General features: G+C 57.2%; 6 protein-coding genes across 6 annotated transcripts; 2 read left to right on the top strand and 4 right to left on the bottom strand.

The window, feature by feature from the left end:
* Positions 1-138: 138 nt before the first annotated feature.
* Positions 139-2,970, top strand: WHR41_01657 (uncharacterized protein). The gene is made up of 2 exons (XM_069370263.1): positions 139-551; positions 738-2,970. The coding sequence occupies exons 1-2, from the start codon at positions 363-365 to the stop codon at positions 2,811-2,813; spliced, it is 2,265 nt and encodes a 754-aa protein (XP_069232832.1). The 5' UTR covers positions 139-362; the 3' UTR covers positions 2,814-2,970.
* A 136-nt stretch (positions 2,971-3,106) lies between these two features.
* On the bottom strand, positions 3,107-3,883 carry WHR41_01656 (uncharacterized protein; the record flags this gene model as incomplete). The annotated part of the gene is made up of 1 exon (XM_069370262.1): positions 3,107-3,883. The coding sequence occupies one exon, from the start codon at positions 3,881-3,883 to the stop codon at positions 3,107-3,109; it is 777 nt and encodes a 258-aa protein (XP_069232831.1).
* A 290-nt stretch (positions 3,884-4,173) lies between these two features.
* On the bottom strand, positions 4,174-5,258 carry WHR41_01655 (uncharacterized protein; the record flags this gene model as incomplete). Its single annotated transcript, XM_069370261.1, has 5 exons — positions 4,174-4,459; positions 4,512-4,748; positions 4,809-4,965; positions 5,021-5,183; positions 5,234-5,258. 5 exons carry the CDS (start codon positions 5,256-5,258, stop codon positions 4,295-4,297), a joined length of 747 nt encoding a protein of 248 aa, XP_069232830.1. The 3' UTR covers positions 4,174-4,294.
* A 1,020-nt stretch (positions 5,259-6,278) lies between these two features.
* WHR41_01654 (uncharacterized protein) lies at positions 6,279-7,833 on the top strand (the record flags this gene model as incomplete). Its single annotated transcript, XM_069370260.1, has 2 exons — positions 6,279-6,443; positions 6,490-7,833. 2 exons carry the CDS (start codon positions 6,279-6,281, stop codon positions 7,831-7,833), a joined length of 1,509 nt encoding a protein of 502 aa, XP_069232829.1.
* Positions 7,834-8,041: 208 nt separating this feature from the next.
* Positions 8,042-11,551, bottom strand: WHR41_01653 (uncharacterized protein; the record flags this gene model as incomplete). The annotated part of the gene is made up of 1 exon (XM_069370259.1): positions 8,042-11,551. One exon carries the CDS (start codon positions 11,549-11,551, stop codon positions 8,042-8,044), a length of 3,510 nt encoding a protein of 1,169 aa, XP_069232828.1.
* A 1,379-nt stretch (positions 11,552-12,930) lies between these two features.
* Positions 12,931-16,360, bottom strand: WHR41_01652 (uncharacterized protein; the record flags this gene model as incomplete). The annotated part of the gene is made up of 2 exons (XM_069370258.1): positions 12,931-14,823; positions 14,915-16,360. 2 exons carry the CDS (start codon positions 16,358-16,360, stop codon positions 12,931-12,933), a joined length of 3,339 nt encoding a protein of 1,112 aa, XP_069232827.1.
* Between the last annotated feature and the right edge of the window lie 2,158 nt (positions 16,361-18,518).

The raw sequence follows: 18,518 nt of genomic DNA, 5'->3' as shown, positions 1-18,518 counted from the left end.
ACATCAAAGACGCAGCGTTGGCGGCGGGATTGGCTGTGTTTTGATGAAGACGGATGCAGCCGAGATTCTCCACCAAGGTTCAACTGGGGTTCCCCCGCGCGTCGGGCTGCGGTGAAGACAGGCCAACCACGCGCTCCCTTGCATACACCGACAACACAAGTGGCTGGGGCAGGCCGGCGGCAACCTGATGCTTTGCGCCGCTGCCCTCATACCACCGTGACCTCTTCGCGAACAGGACTACTACGACATCTTCCCCATCGCATGCCCTAAGTGGCGTCGGACCGAAATTCACTGCAAGATTGCCCTGTTTGAGACATGAGACCTAAATTACGGGAGTCGGGCGAGCATTCTCAACAACAATAATGGCAGACCAAGCGCTGCAGTCATTCCTCTCTTCCTACGGCCAAGGCGACGCGGACGTCGCCAGCATTCCAGACCACCACCAATCAGCCTGCTGCTGCGGCAACCCGGACTGCGCATACCTAAAGCAGAACCAGAACTCGCTGGATGACTTGGAGGGCGACGTGCGAAACGCCGCCAAGCTGGGCCAGGTATGTGTGATTCTCTCCGATCTTCATGGTTCCCGTCACTGGTATTGAGTGCAATTGCGCTATGCAGGTACAGGTCGTGCTTGCTGCGAACGTCCGTTCGAAGCCGCCGTGATGTGTAGCGTCATGCCGCCGTTTGCGGCCGAGAAGCCCTCCAGGAACTCGTCGCTAATGGAATTCTCGCTGCAGGCGCTACTCGTCCGACATGAAGCGTACATGGCAGACGCCGAGACGGAGCGGCGGGACATGATGGTACAAATACAAGAGCTAGAAAGCGAAAAGACGGAGCTGCAAAAGACAAATGAAGGATTGGTCGGCGAGAATCGGTCATTGTTGGATCAGCTCGAGGCGGTCAACAATGCTGTGGGCGAAGCAGATTCTCGGGTGACCGGCCTCCAGGATGCGCTGCAGTCGGCGCAGCAGGAAATGCAAAGATTGTCGCACTTTGTTGCGAGAACCGAGCGCTTGGAGCAGCAATTGATGGACTTTGAAAGAGAGCATGAAGCGCTCCAGACCAGTCTCGATGCGAAGGAGCAAGCGGAGAAGGCAGTGACACGGAGATGGCAGACGACAGAACGCACCCTTGCCGACATGCAGGATCAGCTGGAGCGAATAGAGCAAGAAGCAAAGGAAGAGAGGGAGCGTCATATTGAAGTCGTGGGACGGATGGAGCGAAGGCGTGCAGTCGAAAAGGAGCTGACCTCTGCTGCCGGGAGATTGAAGGGTGCTGCCGCTTCCAAGACTACCGGTCGGGACGGTGCAGGCACAAATGTTGTCTCACATTTCGTCAAGGACATCCTCCAGGACAACGCTAATCTCCAAATGGGAATCGTGGAACTGCGAGAGATGCTGCAAACTTCTAACGAGGAGGTTGAGTCTCTAAGGCAGCGACTCGTTCAGCATCAACCGCTAGATGAAGAAGACGAAGAAGCCGGTCGGCCTGCGATTGGTGACAGGAAGACGAGCCTGCACGACGAAATCAACCGCGCCACTTCACAGGAGCTACATGTACACCATCACTACCACGCACCCGCACCGTCCCCTGCAGGGGCAGGAGTCCGCAATCCCATTCGCCGTCCAAAGAAGAAACGCTACGGTTCGTTGACGCCTAGTCACTTCACTCCTCCAGCATCCGGAAGGACCACGCCTCGATCTTCTGTTTCGTACAACACACCCTCGTCCATGGCGACTATTCTGAAGCAGACTGCTGTCAGCATTCCAGATTCCACGCCATCGAAGAAGAATCGCTGGTCGGTGCAGTCCAATCAAACATACCAAAGCCTCTACGCGTCTTCGGGGCCAAGTTCGCCACAATCAACATTGAACCGCTCATCGTCCATTTTCGATCGCGTCTTCAGTGACGGCGGCCAAGACTCATCAAGACCAACAACACCAGACACGGAGGAGCCTAGCTCTCCCATGCTCGGCCCTTCAAAAGAGGATCGACCCTCAATTGCTGGCTACCGAACTATCAGTGCACCTGCGCTGCATCGGAAGGGTTTCAATCCTGGGCCTAGCCTCCCCTCTCTTGATTCTATCATGGACACAAGTGTCGAAGAGCTTCCGCCATTGAAGCCACGCCCAAGCAACCACCAGCCCATAGCGGAGGAGCCCAGCAGCGAAGGGGATCAAGAATCTTCTCCTGCGGTTGAGAGTACTTCAAGTGTCGCGACACCTACGGCTACAGAGACTACTTTCAATATACAGAGCTCAGATATCTACAGCAGACCATTACGGCGGGCTGCCTCACATGAGTCTCTCCTATCGATATCTGGGATGGACATCCATACATATCAGCACCGACCGAAGCATTCCCTCCTGACGCAAGGAGGCGTTAGCTCGGGAACCGTCGTTAGCAGTGCCCAAGCGCACGCTGCACGGCCTGCCATCACAAGCCGTACGGAGAGTAACAGCCACAGCATTTTGAGTGGTGTTGCTGCCGACCAGCGTCTCGCTCCTGCTTCCAGGCAGGCCATCACCAGGAAAGCAAGCGGATGGATTTTCGGCCGATGGGGGGCAACACCTGCGCCTCCCATCGCCGAGTCAAGTTCGAGTACCAAGTCCGCGAGCATCAAATCGGGTAGTGACAAGGCAAAAGAGGACCCTCAGCCCACACCAAAACCGCCGAAATTACGGAGTCCTGGTATTAATCAATCTGGACCTATCTTTGGTTTTGGGCCGGAGATCAAGATTCATCATCCACCAGTGGTGAAGAAGCTGGATCAAGACGAATTGAGGAGTGTGCTTGATGAGGCCGATTCTTGAGTACTTCCGAGACTTGAAGTGAAGTCACCATTATTTTTGTTTCTTTACCAACGGTACCTACGGCCGGGATTATGTTTTTGAGTTGCTATGATACCCCATCACTACGCCGGCTGAGCGTCTCGTATGTATACATCAATCGAGTGTATTACTCTGACAAGCATTCTACGTCACAATTGTTCAAACACCTCTTCTGACTTTGAAAAGCATCGAGGATCAACGTTATCTCTTGATGATACCCTAAAGCATAGACCTCAAGTCTATGAATGAAGTCTGTCCCCCTAAGTCTACTACAATCACAACTTCATCGTCTCAAACTTGGCATCCCAAGGAAGCCCCATATGCACATTCTCGCTCACAGACCACTCCACAAACGACCCCTGAATGCTGTCGAAATCCAGCACCTCGCCACCTAGCCTCTTACACCCGCTCACAAACACGCACCGAAAACCTTTCCCGCTAATGCCCTCCATCCACCCTGGCAACGCAAATCCGCATACCACGCCCTGCACGTTCTCGAATGTCACTCCGAACTTCAATTTTACCAGCTTGAACGCCCCGCGCACAGCAAACACGACCGGGCTGTTTCTCCCGTCATACCCAAATTGCCCGCGCCCAAAGGTCTCCCGCAGGTTCCCCACCGTGTCTCCACCGCCCGTCACGATCCGGTTCTGGGGGTGGAAGAGGCAGATCATCGCGAAAGCGACTGGTGCCTCTGCGTCGGCTTTGTCGGCTTCGCCGTCCTTAGTGAAGATGTAGGGCTGCGAGTCGATGAGGGCCAGCGGTGTGCCGCAGGGAAAGAAGCCGTAAGCGTAGTCGCCGTATTGCGTGAGAAAGGAGACGGGCGGGCCGTCGGAGACCGCGCCCGCGGTGTATGCGGACAGGAAGGAGTATTGGTAGAAGCAGTCTGGCGGACTGGTTAGTTTGTCGAGAGTAGGGAGGGATGGCAATGTGGACAGACTTGGGACTGAGTGGTGGATAATTTGGTCTTGAGACTCTGGTGGCGGGGATGGAGGCGCAATTGATGCTCTCGCGCTCGATTGTTGGCTATTTGATGATGATGCGTTCGTCATGTTAATTGTTTCTGTTTTGGAGGAATATGTTGGTGGCATCGACGAAAGGATTGAAGTTGAAGCGAAAATGGAAAATGTTGGCAACAATATCACAGGTTCCACGGATGCTTCTTGCCAGACGCAAGGGCCACCTTCCCTATATCTTGTTCACGATTACCGCGAAAGCGATTGCCGTTCTGGAATGTCCTCGCTGCCTGCCTCATTACTCGACGGAACACAATGGATGAGAAAATTTGAGAACTCAGTCACAACACTGGTATCGCAGAGATACGTCTTAAGACTTTAGATCATGCGAGTCATTTCCAACACAACTCTTCTGTGTTGATTGAACTTCATTAGTTGAGGAAGATGCTCTGTATGATCTAGGTACGGACTCCTGCTCTTCAGGTAGGCCTCTCTCAATGATGCCGATCATGTAGCAGGGGCAGCGCAGAAGTCGACGGGTCCCCGAGCCTCATTGAGCGCACAAACTAACGCCTTGTAATGTACAAGCCCAGCAGCCAGCACAAGCAGATGAAAAATCTGATGGCTCGCGCCAACGAAGTCGAAGCGATTGGGAAACCATCGTTCTGGTAGCTGTTGCCGGTCAGCACGATAATGCAACGATCTTGTCAGGGTCATGACCTACCCTTGATGCATAAAATCCAGCTCCCGCAATGTTGAGAAATCCCATCAGAGCCATCCACTCGATCGCCAGACGCCGTCTTTGAACGACGAAGCCGTAAAGATATATGCTGTGCGATACGAACAAGATGGCTGACAAGCCGAAGCATGTATACATCAACGCTCTATACTTGCGGAATGTCGGTCCTAAGAACGACGGATGGAGCGTGAAGACTATGCAACCACTTGCGCTGAGAGAAACCTGGAGCTTGTCAGAAAGAGGAACCCGGTTGATGGTCAAGCGATCTGACTATCAACTTACCAATCCCCAGTGCAAGTATTTCAGCATCGGATCACACAGGAATGCAAAGTGTATTGATGGGAGACTTGCTCCCCACATTAGAAGCACTATCCCAGAGAAGTCCAGTCGATTGCCAAACGATGCAGCTGGTGCTGAGAGGTTCCATATTACATGGCAGCTATACGATCGTCATTGGTATATGGTTTTCCATAGCTCTCGGAGACACGTCTTACCAAGCAGAGCACGCGAAGCAAAGCGCGACTCCCGTAAAATAGAGGACGAACAAGAGCGCGTCAATGGGTTGGGAGTTGTCGACCTCCTGGTAGACGTTTGCATAGAAATGATACGGAAGCCATGCAAACAAGAGGGAGCCGATCGTGTGAGAGTGGATATTAACTTCCGTGAATCAGCACGTCTCGTAGTGGTCAGATAAGATCTTTACCTACCGGTTTCGTTGTGCCATGCAAACATGCTTTTAAGGGACAGGAGCCAAGATCCGGATGTGGGCCTGCTGAGTCAACAGATGCGCAGGTCCAAACCTTCGATCAATATTAATTACCTGTACCCATACAACAAATATTCATTGTCCCTAGAATCATCAGTACCACTCTTCATCTGTTGTCAACAAATTCTGAGTACTTCTGCCATGTTGCTTGTTGATGTCAGTGAATCGACTGTTCTAATGGGCGGACAAATGTACTCACGAATCTCGTCGTAGAAGAGAAGATGCCTTTTCTTCGGTCGACTGAAGTCACACGAATCTGACATTTCGGTGCTCTACATTAGCATTCGAGCATGCAGAGTGAACCTTTGTTTAAGTATGCTGTTGAGGCTGAAGACTGGAGACAAATAGGCGCCGCCAAGAATCCTCCTGCATCAGCCTAATCTATTTGAAGATCGCACATACTGCATGCTAATCCATCCTCGGTCTTGACCCTCAGCGCCTTCAACAGTGACCTTTGGATTTATGGCCAAATCATACGACTTGGTCAATAATGCGAATGAATTCGATAATAGAGTTGAGATATTGGCAACCGTAAAGTCGATTGACAACTCTTGCAGGCTTCTTTCGCAAGCGCCGACTCAAGCGCCCAACGATGGCGAGTAATCGCTACGAGTGGCCTGGATAACGCTGGATAGTCTCGGTTAAGCAATCCAGCGGCGTATCTACATCTTTGGAAACAGCTAGTTCAGCCGACATTGCTTGGGTTGGCGATCTCAGGACAAGGCAGAGTTCCCTTTAAAGAGCTTGAGGATTATAGGCAGTGTTAGTCGAAATCTATTCTGTATTCTGAACTCTAACTTCTTGAATCAGTACATAGATTAAATTTTGTTTCCTCTGCGTCTAGCACGATGCGAATGTCCATTGAGGTCGGACCCGAACAACACAATGCCACGAAGGTTGGGTGGATGAACGAGCCTGATGGCAGAGGCACGATGAGCATCCTCGTGTCTTGCCTCTCGTCTTTGTTCTTATCGTCTTGGGCCGTCATGCACCTGAACATTCCACAGAAGCACTCATCGAACTTGCGACAGCTCTCAACGTATCTTTACTGGTGCATCTTCGGTATTTTTGGGCCCGAGCTGGTCATCTGGACAGCGTGGCGGCAACTCCTCTCAGCATGGGCTTTCAGGAACGAATTGCGGAACTTGAAGGTAGGCACAGACCGATATCCAGATAGCACTTCTAACGTCTTCAAAGGTTGCCAGCAGCCAGTGTACAATCGCTCACGGATTCTACGCTGTGATGGGCGGATTTGTGATCGACCTCGACGATCGCAACGATACCGTGAAGTCGTCTTTCGCCAACGGCATTCAGCGACTTAGTCTCACGCCAAAAGGGCTCCTCCTCCTAGCGCAGTGCGGGCACCTCCCTGAAGTCAGCCAGGAGGAGATACTGGACAAGAGCAAGGTCGACGAGCTCGGCAAGCTTCTCGCATGCACCCAAGTGACGTGGATGATTGTCCAGGTTTGTACGAGGCTAGCTTTGCAGCTTCCGATCACCACGCTTGAAGTGACCGCCGTGTCGCACGTCCTGTGCGCCCTGGTGCTGTATGCGCTCTGGTGGCACAAGCCTCGCAAAGTCGATTCGGCGACTCAGCTAGTCGGCGATTGGGTCAAGCCTTTGGCGGCTTTCATGCTCATGTGCAGCAGAGAGAGTCAAGGCCAGATGCTCCCGGGTTTCCAACTGGAAGGTGAGAACTCGGAGATGGCAGGGCTGAGGCTGTTGCCAAACGACGATTCGCAAGGCTCCGATCTGGCCCAGCCTGGTCGTTACAAGTTCGAACGCAAGCCGAATCATTCCAATCATCTTCGAAATTCCTCGACTCACATGTCCTCGGAAGAAGTTCGCACACCAATTCTGGATGGCACGACTGATGGCACGACTGAAGAGCGCTGGAAGCTCGCACTTTCCGCAATCGAGCAGTATCCCGCAGTACGCAACCTCCTGCGCAAGCCATCGAGCGAGCATAGTCGCCGGTATCAGATCGCGCTGGCCAACTACCCAGAGATGCCCGAGAAGTGCCGGGTGAGAGCTTACGCGGAAGAAGTCGTCTCTACAGACGAGGACTGGCAGGAATGCGACACCCACCACTTTGTCTCCTCGACCGCCAGCAACTGGCCGCACGACGGACTCCTGCGGACGACCAGCGGTCTGTGGATCGGAACGTGTCTGTGGCTGGTCAGCTTCGCCTTCAGCGGCATCCACGTCGCCGCATGGCACGCGCCGTTTCCCACGCGGGTGGAAGCATGGCTGTGGAGGAGCACGTCGTTGTACGTCGCTTTCTCCGGGCTGCTGTGGGCGAGTATCCATGTCCTAGCATCGCTGTCAGCCAGAGTATGGTGGGAATGGTACAACATCATGAGCGGCGATGCCTCCAGGTGGCTCAAAGTATCATTGGGGTTGGTCTGTGGCGTGTGCGGTCTGGCGTACTTGTTTGCCAGAGCCTATCTGATTATCGAGTCTTTCATGTCGTTGCGCCGCCTTCCGGTAGCGGCGTACATTGTGCCGGAGTGGACGCTGGGCGTACCTCACATCGCGTGAGCGATGAATGTGATAACCAATGATGGCTGTATTCAATAGGTATCAAGCTATAGTAATGAGATCGCGAGAGCCCCAATCCCAGGGTCTGCCATGCCATCCCATATGTAATCTCACATGTGCGTTTCCCACACAAAAACACCAGCGCTGGATCCCAAATGCAAACAACAAAAACGAGACAACATGTACACAAGAAAATGTATGAGGACGCTCATACCGGCTCGTAAGTATCGAGCTGCACGTACGCGCCCCTCTCGCCCTCGGCGTCCCTCCTCTTCTCCTTGCGGCCGCGGATCGCGTCTCTGGCCTGGCCGACGAGCGACCACAAGCCGAACTTCGAGGCGGCGTTCCTGAACTCTGCTTCCTCTTGCTCCACCATCCAGCCCGGGCGGCGCCAGAACTTGAGAAGCAGGGAAGACACAACAACAGTAACACTCGAACAAGCCATTGCAGCACCAGCCGCAAGCGGCGGCAGAGTAACACCCCAGGGCAGCAAGAAACCCATTGCGACGGGCAAGCCGACGGCGTTGTAGACGCAAGACAGGAGGAGGTTGTACTTGATGCGGCGGAAGATGGTCTTGCTGAGGTGCAGGGAGGCCGGGATGTCGAGGAGCTGGGTGGGCTTCATGAGGACGATGTCGGCGGCCTCCATGGCGACGTCGGTGCCGGAAGCGAGCGAGATGCCGACGTTGGCCGTCGCGAGCGCGGGCGAGTCGTTGATGCCGTCGCCGACCATGGCGACGATGTGGCCGGACGCCTGCAGGGATTCGATGATCTCTTGCTTGCCGCTGGGGAGGACGCCGGCGTGCACGTTGGAGGGCGGGATGCCGACGAGGGCGGCGACGTGCTGGGCGGCGGCTTCTTGGTCGCCGGTGACGAGGGAGGCGGAGATCTTCATGCTTTGGAGGGCGGCGATGGCGGCACGGGCGGAGGGCTTGAGAATGTCGGAAAGAGAGATTGTGCCAGTGTAGGTGCTGTCGATAGCAGTGTGGATGGTCGTGATGCCGGCGTGCTGGGCAGTCTTCGAAGATGAAGGACCGTCCAGGCTAGGAGACTCTGGTTCGTCATAAGCTTCCTCGTTCGAGGCTGCCACATCGATGCCTTGGTTTCGGAGGTAGGATGCGTTGCCGATCAAGACCTGGTATCGCTTGCGACCCATGGAAGCCGCTGGCTCAACAGTAGCAGAGACACCCTTGCCGACAGTCGTCGAAAACTCGCCGGTGCTACCTTCGAGGGTTCCATCCGGACCAAGCCCAAGGTGACTCTTTGCGCCGAGAAGAATGGCACGAGCGATAGGGTGCTCGCTGTTCATCTCTGCAAGACCAACAATAGTCCACCAGAGTCTCGTCTGTTCTGCGCTCGACTCCCAGCCATCCTTGATCTGAGCACCTGAGACGCTCATTTTACCCATAGTAAGAGTGCCAGTCTTGTCGAGAACGATGTGGCTAACCTTGGTCGCAGTCTCAAGCGCAGCACCACCCTTGACCAAAATGCCCTGCTCTGCGCCCACACCAGTGCCAACCATGACAGCTGTAGGAGTAGCCAAGCCAAGCGCGCAAGGGCAAGCAAAAACAATGACCGCAATGCATAGCTTCACGCATACCATGACCCTGCCACCACTAGCCTCCTTGAGGAAGATGGCAGGCGGATGAGGCAGCAGGTGGCTGAGCACCATCCAAGCGACGAAAGTAGCAAGACCGAGCGTGATGATAATAGGAACAAAGTAGCCCGCCACCATGTCCGCCATGCGCTGAATAGGCGCACGGCTGGTTTGCGCCTCTTGCACCAAGCGTACGATCTGGCTGAGCTGAGTGTCTCTGCCGGCACGAGTGACTTTGAAGTCCATGCGACCGGCGCCGTTGACCGTGCCAGCCATGAGGGTTGAATCTTGTTTCTTGAGGACCGGCATGGCTTCTCCAGTCACCATGCTCTCGTCGACGTAGCTCTCGCCGCGGGTCACGGTGCCGTCAGCGGGGATCTTGTCACCGGGCTTGAGGATGACGACGTCGCCAACCTCAATGAGTTCCGTGGGGACAGTCTTCTCCTCAATTGCGGAGTTGGTCGTCTCCTTCTCGTCGGCCTTCTCGCTCTGCTCTACGATTTCAGCGCCCCAGCCTTCCGCCATCTTCGCGGCAGCGATAGGGTCGGCATAGATCAACGCGGTCGAAGGAGCCAGACTCATGAGCCTACTAAGCGCCTTGCTTGTCTCGCCCTTCGCGCGGTTCTCCAGGAATCGTCCGAGAAGAATGAAAGTGATCAACATGGTGCTGGTATCGAAAGTAGTGGCAGGTCTCGTGTGTTGCGCCGTGAAGATAGAGACTAGCATGGCGGCGCAGCTGAAGAAGAAAGCGGCGCTCGTACCCAGCACAACCAGCACGTCCATCGTAGGCGATTTGTGCTTAAGCGACCGGAACGCACTGACGTAGAATCTACGACCAATGCCGAATTGAACTGGGATCGTCAAAATGAGACAAATCACATCGCCGAGCCAAAGACCAGGGATAATCGGGACCTTGACGCTGCCGATATCCAGGAAAGGGAGGAACATGGGGAAGATCATGCTGATGAGGAAGACAGGAATGGCGAAAGCGAGCGAGATCTTGAGGGCCCGATACCATCCTTGGATCTCTTTCGTCTTGGAGAGAGATTCCAGCTGGGCGTTGTTATCGTCCGAGTCTGCGACGAGCGCATTGTAGCCAGCCTTCTCAATGGCCTCGACTATCGCTCGCAGGCCGATGCGCGAAGGCGAGTGCACGATCGTCGTGCGGGTCGTAGAAAAGTTGATGTTCGCAGAGGAGATGCCAGGAATGTTCGCGAGTAATTGTTGCAGGTCGGCCGCAGACTCCGGGCTCGGGAGACCGTACACCTTCAACAACACAGTCGCGTTCGTCGAAGAAGTCTGCACGCCCTCTTCCACGCTCGACACGACCGTCGCATCGAATCCTCTGTCCTCAATCGCCTCCACGATCTGCGCCGCAGAAAGCTTCTCCGGGTCGTGTACCAGAACCGCACGCTCGGCCAGCAAGCTGATATTGAACTGCACCAGACCCTCCACCTCCTTAAACCCGCCCTCGACCGCCGACGTGCAAGCTCCGCACGTCATGCCCTCAATAGCAACCGTCGTCGTAACAAGCTTCCTCTTTATGCTCCGCCGCCTCGACTTCCCCGCCCCAACAACCGGCTCCGCCTCTTTGCTGTCCACGATCTCCGCATCAAAGCCCGTGTCCTCAATCAACTCCACGACCTTCTCCGGCGCCAGCAATCCCGCGTCGTGCTCGACCACCGCGCGCTCCGAAAGCAGCGAAATGCTAAACGTCTTCACGCCCGCGACATCCCTGAACGCGCCCTCGACAGCCGACGTGCACGCCCCGCACGTCATGCCGCCCACCTTGACCGTCGTCGTCCTCAGACCCCCCTGGACTTCCTCCCCTACCAACAACCCCTCCTCTTCATCCTCCCCCTGCTCGTCCTCGCCAGGCCCATCGCTCGCCAAAACCTCTGCCTCAAACCCCCTATCCTCCACGACCTCCCTGATCTCGGCTGCCGAGACTCTAGCCGCATCGTGCGCGACGACGGCGCGCTCCATGACCAGGCTGACGGAGACGGAGCCGACGCCCTCGAGCGCCTGCAGCCCGGACTCGACGGCGGACGTGCAGGCGCCGCAGGTCATGCCGCCGACCTTGAGCGTCGTGGTCGTCATGTGCGGGGCGGCGGGCGCCATGGTGGGCGGGAGATTGTTTCGGAGGCGACAAAGCGGGTGTCCGCGTGGATGTTTATTTTGGGGCCTCAGGCGGGTTGGGGTTCTTTGTAAGCGGCGACGGAGGGGAAGGCTTTGTGGCGCGCGTTGCGCGAGGCGCGGTGTTTGGGGTTGGGTTTCTGGTGTTTCTCAGGTCGCTCGGCGGGAGTGGATAGGGTAGTTGGTGAGAAGGTGTCCCCGAGAAGGGCTCCTCGGTAAGAGGCGATCTGCGGTGCCGTGCGGTGCGGTTGCAGGAGTCCAAGGTCAGGGACCCAAGAGATAGCGGAAGCGAAGCGAGAGTGGCGAAGCGAGGAGTGATCCCCTAGCTAGAGATCGATCGCAGCAGTGGCCAGAGCGAAGAACGCTCCGCGAGTAGTAAAAGAAAAATATACAGTGAACGTGCGGCCGGTATGCGATATGGGATGGAGTGTGTATGTGCAGAAAGGAACGGGAGCAATGGGAGAGAGGCGTGGTGGTGGTAGCAGAAACCCTCGGCGTTCGCGGATTCGCAAGCGAGCGCAGGAGGCGAGCACTCTCTCTGGAGACGAGACAAGACAAGCCGTCGCAGCAACGCTCGACCGTGTGTCTCGATTAGAGTTGGGCCCAGCCCCCGCGGCGAACCGAGCGCCTCACGCGCCTCCGGCACCGAACTCTCCGGCCGCAAAGGGAATGCGGGCACTTCAGCCCTGCCTGGGCAACGTGGTGGCGCTGCGTGGGTGCATGTGCAGTACAGATGCGTGTGTCGCGGCCTAGACGGGCTGTTGCGATGGCCTCGTGGAGGGGAGATGGCTTGCATGTGCATGCGTTTCCTTCGTCTGTGGAGGGTCTGATTCCCACACCCGGAGCCGACTCCCGGGGTGTTTATTAATAACCGTTCTTAGAAACGAATGCCGTTTACCGAAGAACACGTCCCCACTCACTTCCACAATAGTCAAGTACGAGCACGAGCATGAGCATGGAAAACGATCCCGGAAACAAAGCCACCAAGGAATCCCATAATTGCATTCTCTGCACCTGATCCGCACCTCTCTTCTCTCTCTAAAGTAACAACCTCCCATTAGACAAAACAAGAGAAAGAAAAGCCCTTGTAAACTCCTTCGCTGTGCGTCCCAAAAGAAAAGGAAAAACCAAACCCGTGGCCCAAAAAAAAAAAGTAACAGCCCGGCCGATGAGAAGTGAAGACGATGAGGAAAGAAGGCCAAAATGCCCCGATCTCCCCTCAGGCTCGCTCATTACAATACCTCTCGGTTGTCCGAGAGACACATGCCAGTAGTGTTGTGTTAGAAGAAGAAGAGTTGAGGAAAGAGAAACTCCCATAAAACGGGACAAGATACAACCACGCAAAGCCAGCCCACGCTCAGGCTTCAGTCGCCGCCTCGCTCCCTGCCCCTCCTGCGGAAGAAGTCCATCACCCTCCTGGCGCCGCTGCTGCTTCCGTCGTGGCCCTTGTCGTACGCGTCGCCGAAGCGGCGTTGGTTTGGACGGATGTTCGACATCTGGGGCTCGGCGCCGTCGTGCTCGCCGATAGACGAGGCGGGCGCGTAGCCGTCGCCGCGGTACGGCTGCTGCGAGTGAGACTGCACAGAGGGCGGGTATGGCGACCTGCTGGCGGGGAAGTGAGGCTGGACTTCCGAGGATGCGGATGGCAGAGCGGAGAAGTCTTGATTCGGCGTGTAGAAGCGCTCGATGGGCTCTTGCTGCGGGTTTCCGTATCCATCTTCGCGGTATTGTTTGCGCTGCTGCTGCTGCATGGGAGGCGGAGTGCGGGCGGAATGCTGAGGCAGGTAAGGCAAGGCCTTGTCTTGCGGGACACCAGAGCGTCTGTTCGCTGCTTTTTGTGCCTGGAGATCGCCATCGTGATACTGCGGAGCGGGAGAGTTCACGCTGCGGCTGGGGCTGCGGGATGCGCCCCGGCCGAAGGCCATGCCCCTGCTGGACGGGCGGCCGCTGCGTGAAGGGCCACTCTCCGTGACGGGCCTGCTGGCGAAACTGTTCATGCTCAAGCTGCCTGGCAAGAAAGAAAACCTTCGGCTGTTTCGGCGGCTGTCGGCCTGCGCTTCAGAGTTCTTGCGCAGGAATTGGAAGCTGCTTCGCCGACTGTCTGTAGACGGCCTGCGTCCACCATCCTCGACGTTTACCATGGTGTTCTTCATGCTGACAGGCGGGTGCCTGCGGTCTTTCTTCTCTGTGGGTGTGCCACCTTCTTGTGCTTGTTGCGATTGCCTGCGCGAGTTGGTGCGTCCGAGCACGCGGTCAGTGAGGCTTCCGAGCGTAGAGCTGCGCTTGTGGCCACGCTGAGTTGATTGCGGCAGCTGCTGGGCGTGTTGCATCTGCGACACGCTCTGCTGACTGCCATTGATGCTATCCGCTGGCGCCGGCGAAGAGCCTGGGGGAGGCATGGATCCAGAGATGATATAACCAGATCCGGATTTTGGTCGAGAGAAGTGACCCTGCGCATTCTCGGCCGTGGGCGTCGCCACGGCAGGCTGGCTGTACGAATTGCCGCGAGATGCAAGAGTGCCACGAGTAACTGGCCTGGCAGTAGAAATAGGCTGGTTGTTCAGGGCAGTCGAGTCTGAGACCGCTCTGCCTTGGTCGCGGCCAGAACGTGAGGGAGGCGGCATGGCTTGAGATCCAACCTCTTTGCGTGGTACCTGTTGCGTTTGCGCAGACGGAACGACCTCCACAGGCCCTTGAGCCTCTGGCCTCGCCCTGGTCCGGCCAGCTCCAGCAATCGGGACGGTCGCCTGCTGAGGAGGGATCGGGCTTGTCTCGCCTCGGGCATGGGTCGCGTTTGGTGCAACATATTCGACTTGGACGGTCCTTCTCTTTGCGTCGCGTGTGGTCTTGCGTTCCTCCAATGTCTCCAAAGGCTGCTGCTTGGAAGTAGCAGCAGACGCGGATGGAGTCCTGCTTTGAGGTTCCCTGACCGAAGCGCTGCGACCGAGCGCAACGGGCTCCGGCTCTGGTGTCTGTGCTGACTTGATAATCTCCTCACCCTTGTTATTGCTACCAATGAATCCAACAACATGACTGTACTCGCTAAGCCAGCTATGCCTGGCGACTTCGAAAAGATCCGCGCGTCTTCGGGGATCCGGCACAAGAATGCGTCGCAAAAGGTCACGGGCGTGTGGCGTGACGTACTCGGGGAAAGTAAGGGGTGTCGAAACAATGTATTTGTAGAGAAGGTTGATGTTGTCACCCTCCGGGTTGGCGGGATCGTCGTCGAAAGGAAGGTATCCGGCAAGCATGGCGTACTGTGATTTAATTAGTTCTCTGAAATCAGACGGTGTGCGTTCAATAGGCGTGACGCAATGTAAAGAACATCAGAATCACTTCTAGACTCACCAGAATGACACCGCAACTCCAAACGTCCACTTTCCTGCCCGTGTACAAGCCGTCACTAACAACAAGCTCGGGCGCGGCGTAACAAGGGCTGCCACAGCTTGTCTGCATCAGATCGCCTCGCCTGAAACCTTCCTTGTTCTGGATGTCAAGGCCTTCCCGCTTAACGAAGTCCTTATCGCTGACCCGGTCTTCTTGCATCTGGCTGAGTTCGTCTCTAGGGTTGAAGGTGTTTGCAAAGCCAAAATCAGTGATGATGATGTTCTTGTGTCGATCCAGCAGCAAGTTCTCGAGCTTCAAGTCGCGGTGTACAATACCCTTTTTATGCAGGTACCCGACACCAGATACCAGCTGAGCAAATAGCCGTCTCGCGGCCGGATCTTTCAGATAGCGGTGGTTCAGGATGTAGTCGAAAAGCTCACCCCCGGATGCGTACTCGAGAATGATTCCCATGTGTCGCTCCGTCTCGACGAATTCGTGCAAGCGAACAATATTCGGGTGTTGCAGCTCCTTGAGGATGGAGATCTCGCGGTATATTTTGGGCAAGCGAGTCGCATTACCCGCAAGACTCTCTTTCCTGATCAGCTTGATAGCCACCTGCACTCCGCCGTCCTTCTTCCAACCCATTTTCACCTTGCCGAACTCACCCTCACCCAGCGTTTGCCCGAGGATGTAGTCACCGAACTTGACCTCTTTGCGGTGGGAGGATCCCTTGAGATGCTCTTGTCGACTACGCTGGTTAGAAGAGGGTCGGCTAGAATCCGGCACACCTGATTCTCCTACCAGCCCAAGGCCGCCCGGTGGAGCCATCTCGGTGCCGACTGTATGCGGACGTGCCTCCGCGATCCGGGCATTCTCGCGAGCAACATCTGAGGAAGGGTCGTCAACGACAATGCGGTTGATCACGGTACTGTTCTCGCGGGGCAGCTCCGTGTTAACTGGCGGCTGGCCAACAGCGGTCTGTGATCGACTCTGTGCGGGTACCTGACGTGACCGCTGGCTGCGGCTACTGCTAGGCTGGGCAGGAGAGTCGTGCGGTGAGCGGTGGCTACGCCGCCTGTCGCGGTCATCCTGACTGCTGTACCCTGTGCCGTCGTACGTCGCTCTTGCGCTGTATGGTCGGTTATCATATGACGCCGCCGTAGGTGACTGTGCGGGCGGCTGAGCGGAGGTACGTATGGGCAATGCGGCGTGCTGCCCTCTCGAGCCCGCCGAGTCGGGGTAGAAACGCTCGTATGTCGAATTAGACATCTCGTCGTGAGGCGTGCGGGACGGTGTCATTCTTGATGGTGATCCTGGGACTCCATAGGCGGCAGCGTCGGTGCTGTTTCTCCCGTTCCGCCGAGAGACTGGCGAAGTCGGTGGAAGACTGGCGGTGTGTTCGGAAGAGTAGAGTGGCTGCTGGTATTGCTGAGGCGTGCCGCTCTGCTGCACTGCAGCCGAAGACATGGCTCTGGGGAATGCCAGGCCTCACTCGCGCGCTGCTGGACTCCTGGCTCTCGAGGAAGGAGTCGGTCTGTGGAGATCGGGATATGCGGGAGTCGGACCTATGCAAAAGCATGCGCTACACGGTATCATGCAGGCTCGGTAAGCGAAACAGCAACAGAGGATGCAGAGTGTCGATGTGCGCGGCGGCGGGCCGGGATAAACAGGGCAGGATTCGGGCGCGGTCGTGGTAACGAGCGTGGTGCGCGCGGGTTGCGGTGGGCGGAGTGCGTGCTGGCGGTGGTCGGCTGGCGACGATTGGGCGGGCAGCAGGTCACAAGCAAAACGCGGTCAGGTCGCGCTGTCTCCTTCTGTTGTTACTGCACGGCAGCGGCGGCGGCGGGCGCTGGACGGCACGGGCAGAGGCGACTTGGGCGGTTGCTGCGCAGACAAGCTGGGATCGGTGTCTGGGCCGCAGGAGGCTGCTGCGTGCTGCAGGGCGCGAGTAAGCGCGAGCGCGTGGGTGGGCGAGGCGGCGTGAGGGCGCAGTGCGGTCGCGAGGCCGGGCGGGTCGTCGCTGCTGGCTCACGTGCACGGCGGACGGAGGGAGGGAGGGCGGCGACGTGCACTCGCTTGACGCCAGAAGAGGAGGAGGAGGCGGCGGCGGCGGTGGTGGTGGAGGTGCAGCAGAGAGATAGCGGCAGGCTGGGGCGGGTGGGCCAGGAGTTGCGCATCGACCCGAGTCGAGCGCAGCGTCGCTCGCTGGCGCTGGCGGCGGTTGCAGGTGGCTGGGCTGCGCCCTAATCTCCGAGCAGCGAGCCACGCCGCCGCACGTTCACACGCCCACGCCCACGCCCACGCCGCCGCCCTGCCCACGGCCCCTGCACCACCCTCTCGTCGATGTCGCCGTCGATGATGATGGCGCCAAGCGGCCACGACAGGCGCGTTGGGCGCGTGCGGCGAGCATGGACGGCGTGTGCGGGCGGCAGTCACGCAACTCCCAGCCATGTGCGCTATGCTGCCGTCGCAGTACTGTACTGTAACGTAGCCTTCACATGCCAAACACAACAGACACACCGGCAGCGAGGTGCTTACCCACTGGCACCGCCGTCATTCCCGCATCGCATGCCGCCCCTCATGAGCTCAGAGGCGCATTGTTGTACCGCAGGCGCGAGACAAACCTAACGAACCATGCCCCAGACGCGTAGAGCAAGCACCGAAAGCGTCTCGCCCACGCGCCGCAGAGTCAGACATGTCATCTCGCCTCGGGCATCGCAGAACGGCCCCTGATGTCTCGTCCGGGCGAGATCCATTCGCTATCTCCAATAGTCAAACCGACAGCGCGAACCCTCTCGCGCCCAAAATACCATTCGAGCATATACTCCCACAGCAAGCCCTATAGCACGCAGCACCACCTCCAGCCAACTGCTCGAACGCTAGCGACATCTAAACCCAACGCGCCAAGCACGAGCCTCTCGCGACTCCACCCTACGCATTGACTTCCCGCCCGCCCATCGGACCGCCGCCGCAGCCCATCGCGAGCAGGCATGCCCCTGGCACCTCACCACCTGAAACGCCCACGAGAGAGCCAATAGTCCAGCCGTCATGGCTCGCGGTCCTGCACTTTCCGGCTGCGCGTACCTTCGTACCTGGGGTAGGCCCGGAAGTCAGCTACTCCTTTCCGACTTCCCGACCTGCGATCAGCAGCACCGCCTCGCGGATGTCTGAGACCTCACGTCTGGAGCGCTGCTCGCGCATCTGCAAAAACACACAAAACAGCGTGCGCGACCGTTTTGCCCTGTCTCTCGTACGTGCGTGCAGCGCAGTACGAGCCCGCGCCCGGGGCCTGCGTGTCTCACTGAGGCACCTACCACCCATCCCCCGCCAACGTCATCACCACCGTGGAGGACCGTGACCGTAGCCATGACCGTGACCGTGACCGTGACCACGACCGTGACCACGACCGTGACCACTGCCCAAGATCAGGCAAGGCGAAAGAGAGCGTGAACTGTAAGTCAATAGCCACCGCGCGCCCCGTCCCCGGCGCACGTGTGCAGCGCAGGTCCCGCCAGCTCAGCCCTACCTTACACCACCACCTGGGCATCCCTGTCGCGCTCCACGATCTGACGGCCGGGCGAGAGAAGTCGTGCACTACACTACAGTACATTAACATTAAGCTTAA

This window comes from Cladosporium halotolerans, assembly GCF_011745625.1.
Source record: "Cladosporium halotolerans strain TM138-S3 chromosome Unknown Sca4, whole genome shotgun sequence".
In the NCBI taxonomy this organism is placed as follows: Eukaryota; Fungi; Ascomycota; class Dothideomycetes; order Cladosporiales; family Cladosporiaceae; genus Cladosporium; species Cladosporium halotolerans.
This window is presented reverse-complemented; position numbering and strand designations above follow the sequence as displayed.

Bases quoted from the DNA above. Each gene is read 5' to 3' on its own strand.
- WHR41_01657 (XM_069370263.1), top strand. From the start codon at position 363: ATGGCAGACCAAGCGCTGCAGTCATTCCTCTCTTCCTACGGCCAAGGC. The intron at 552-737 runs GTATGTGTGATT...TTCTCGCTGCAG, and splicing joins ACGCCGCCAAGCTGGGCCAG to GCGCTACTCGTCCGACATGA.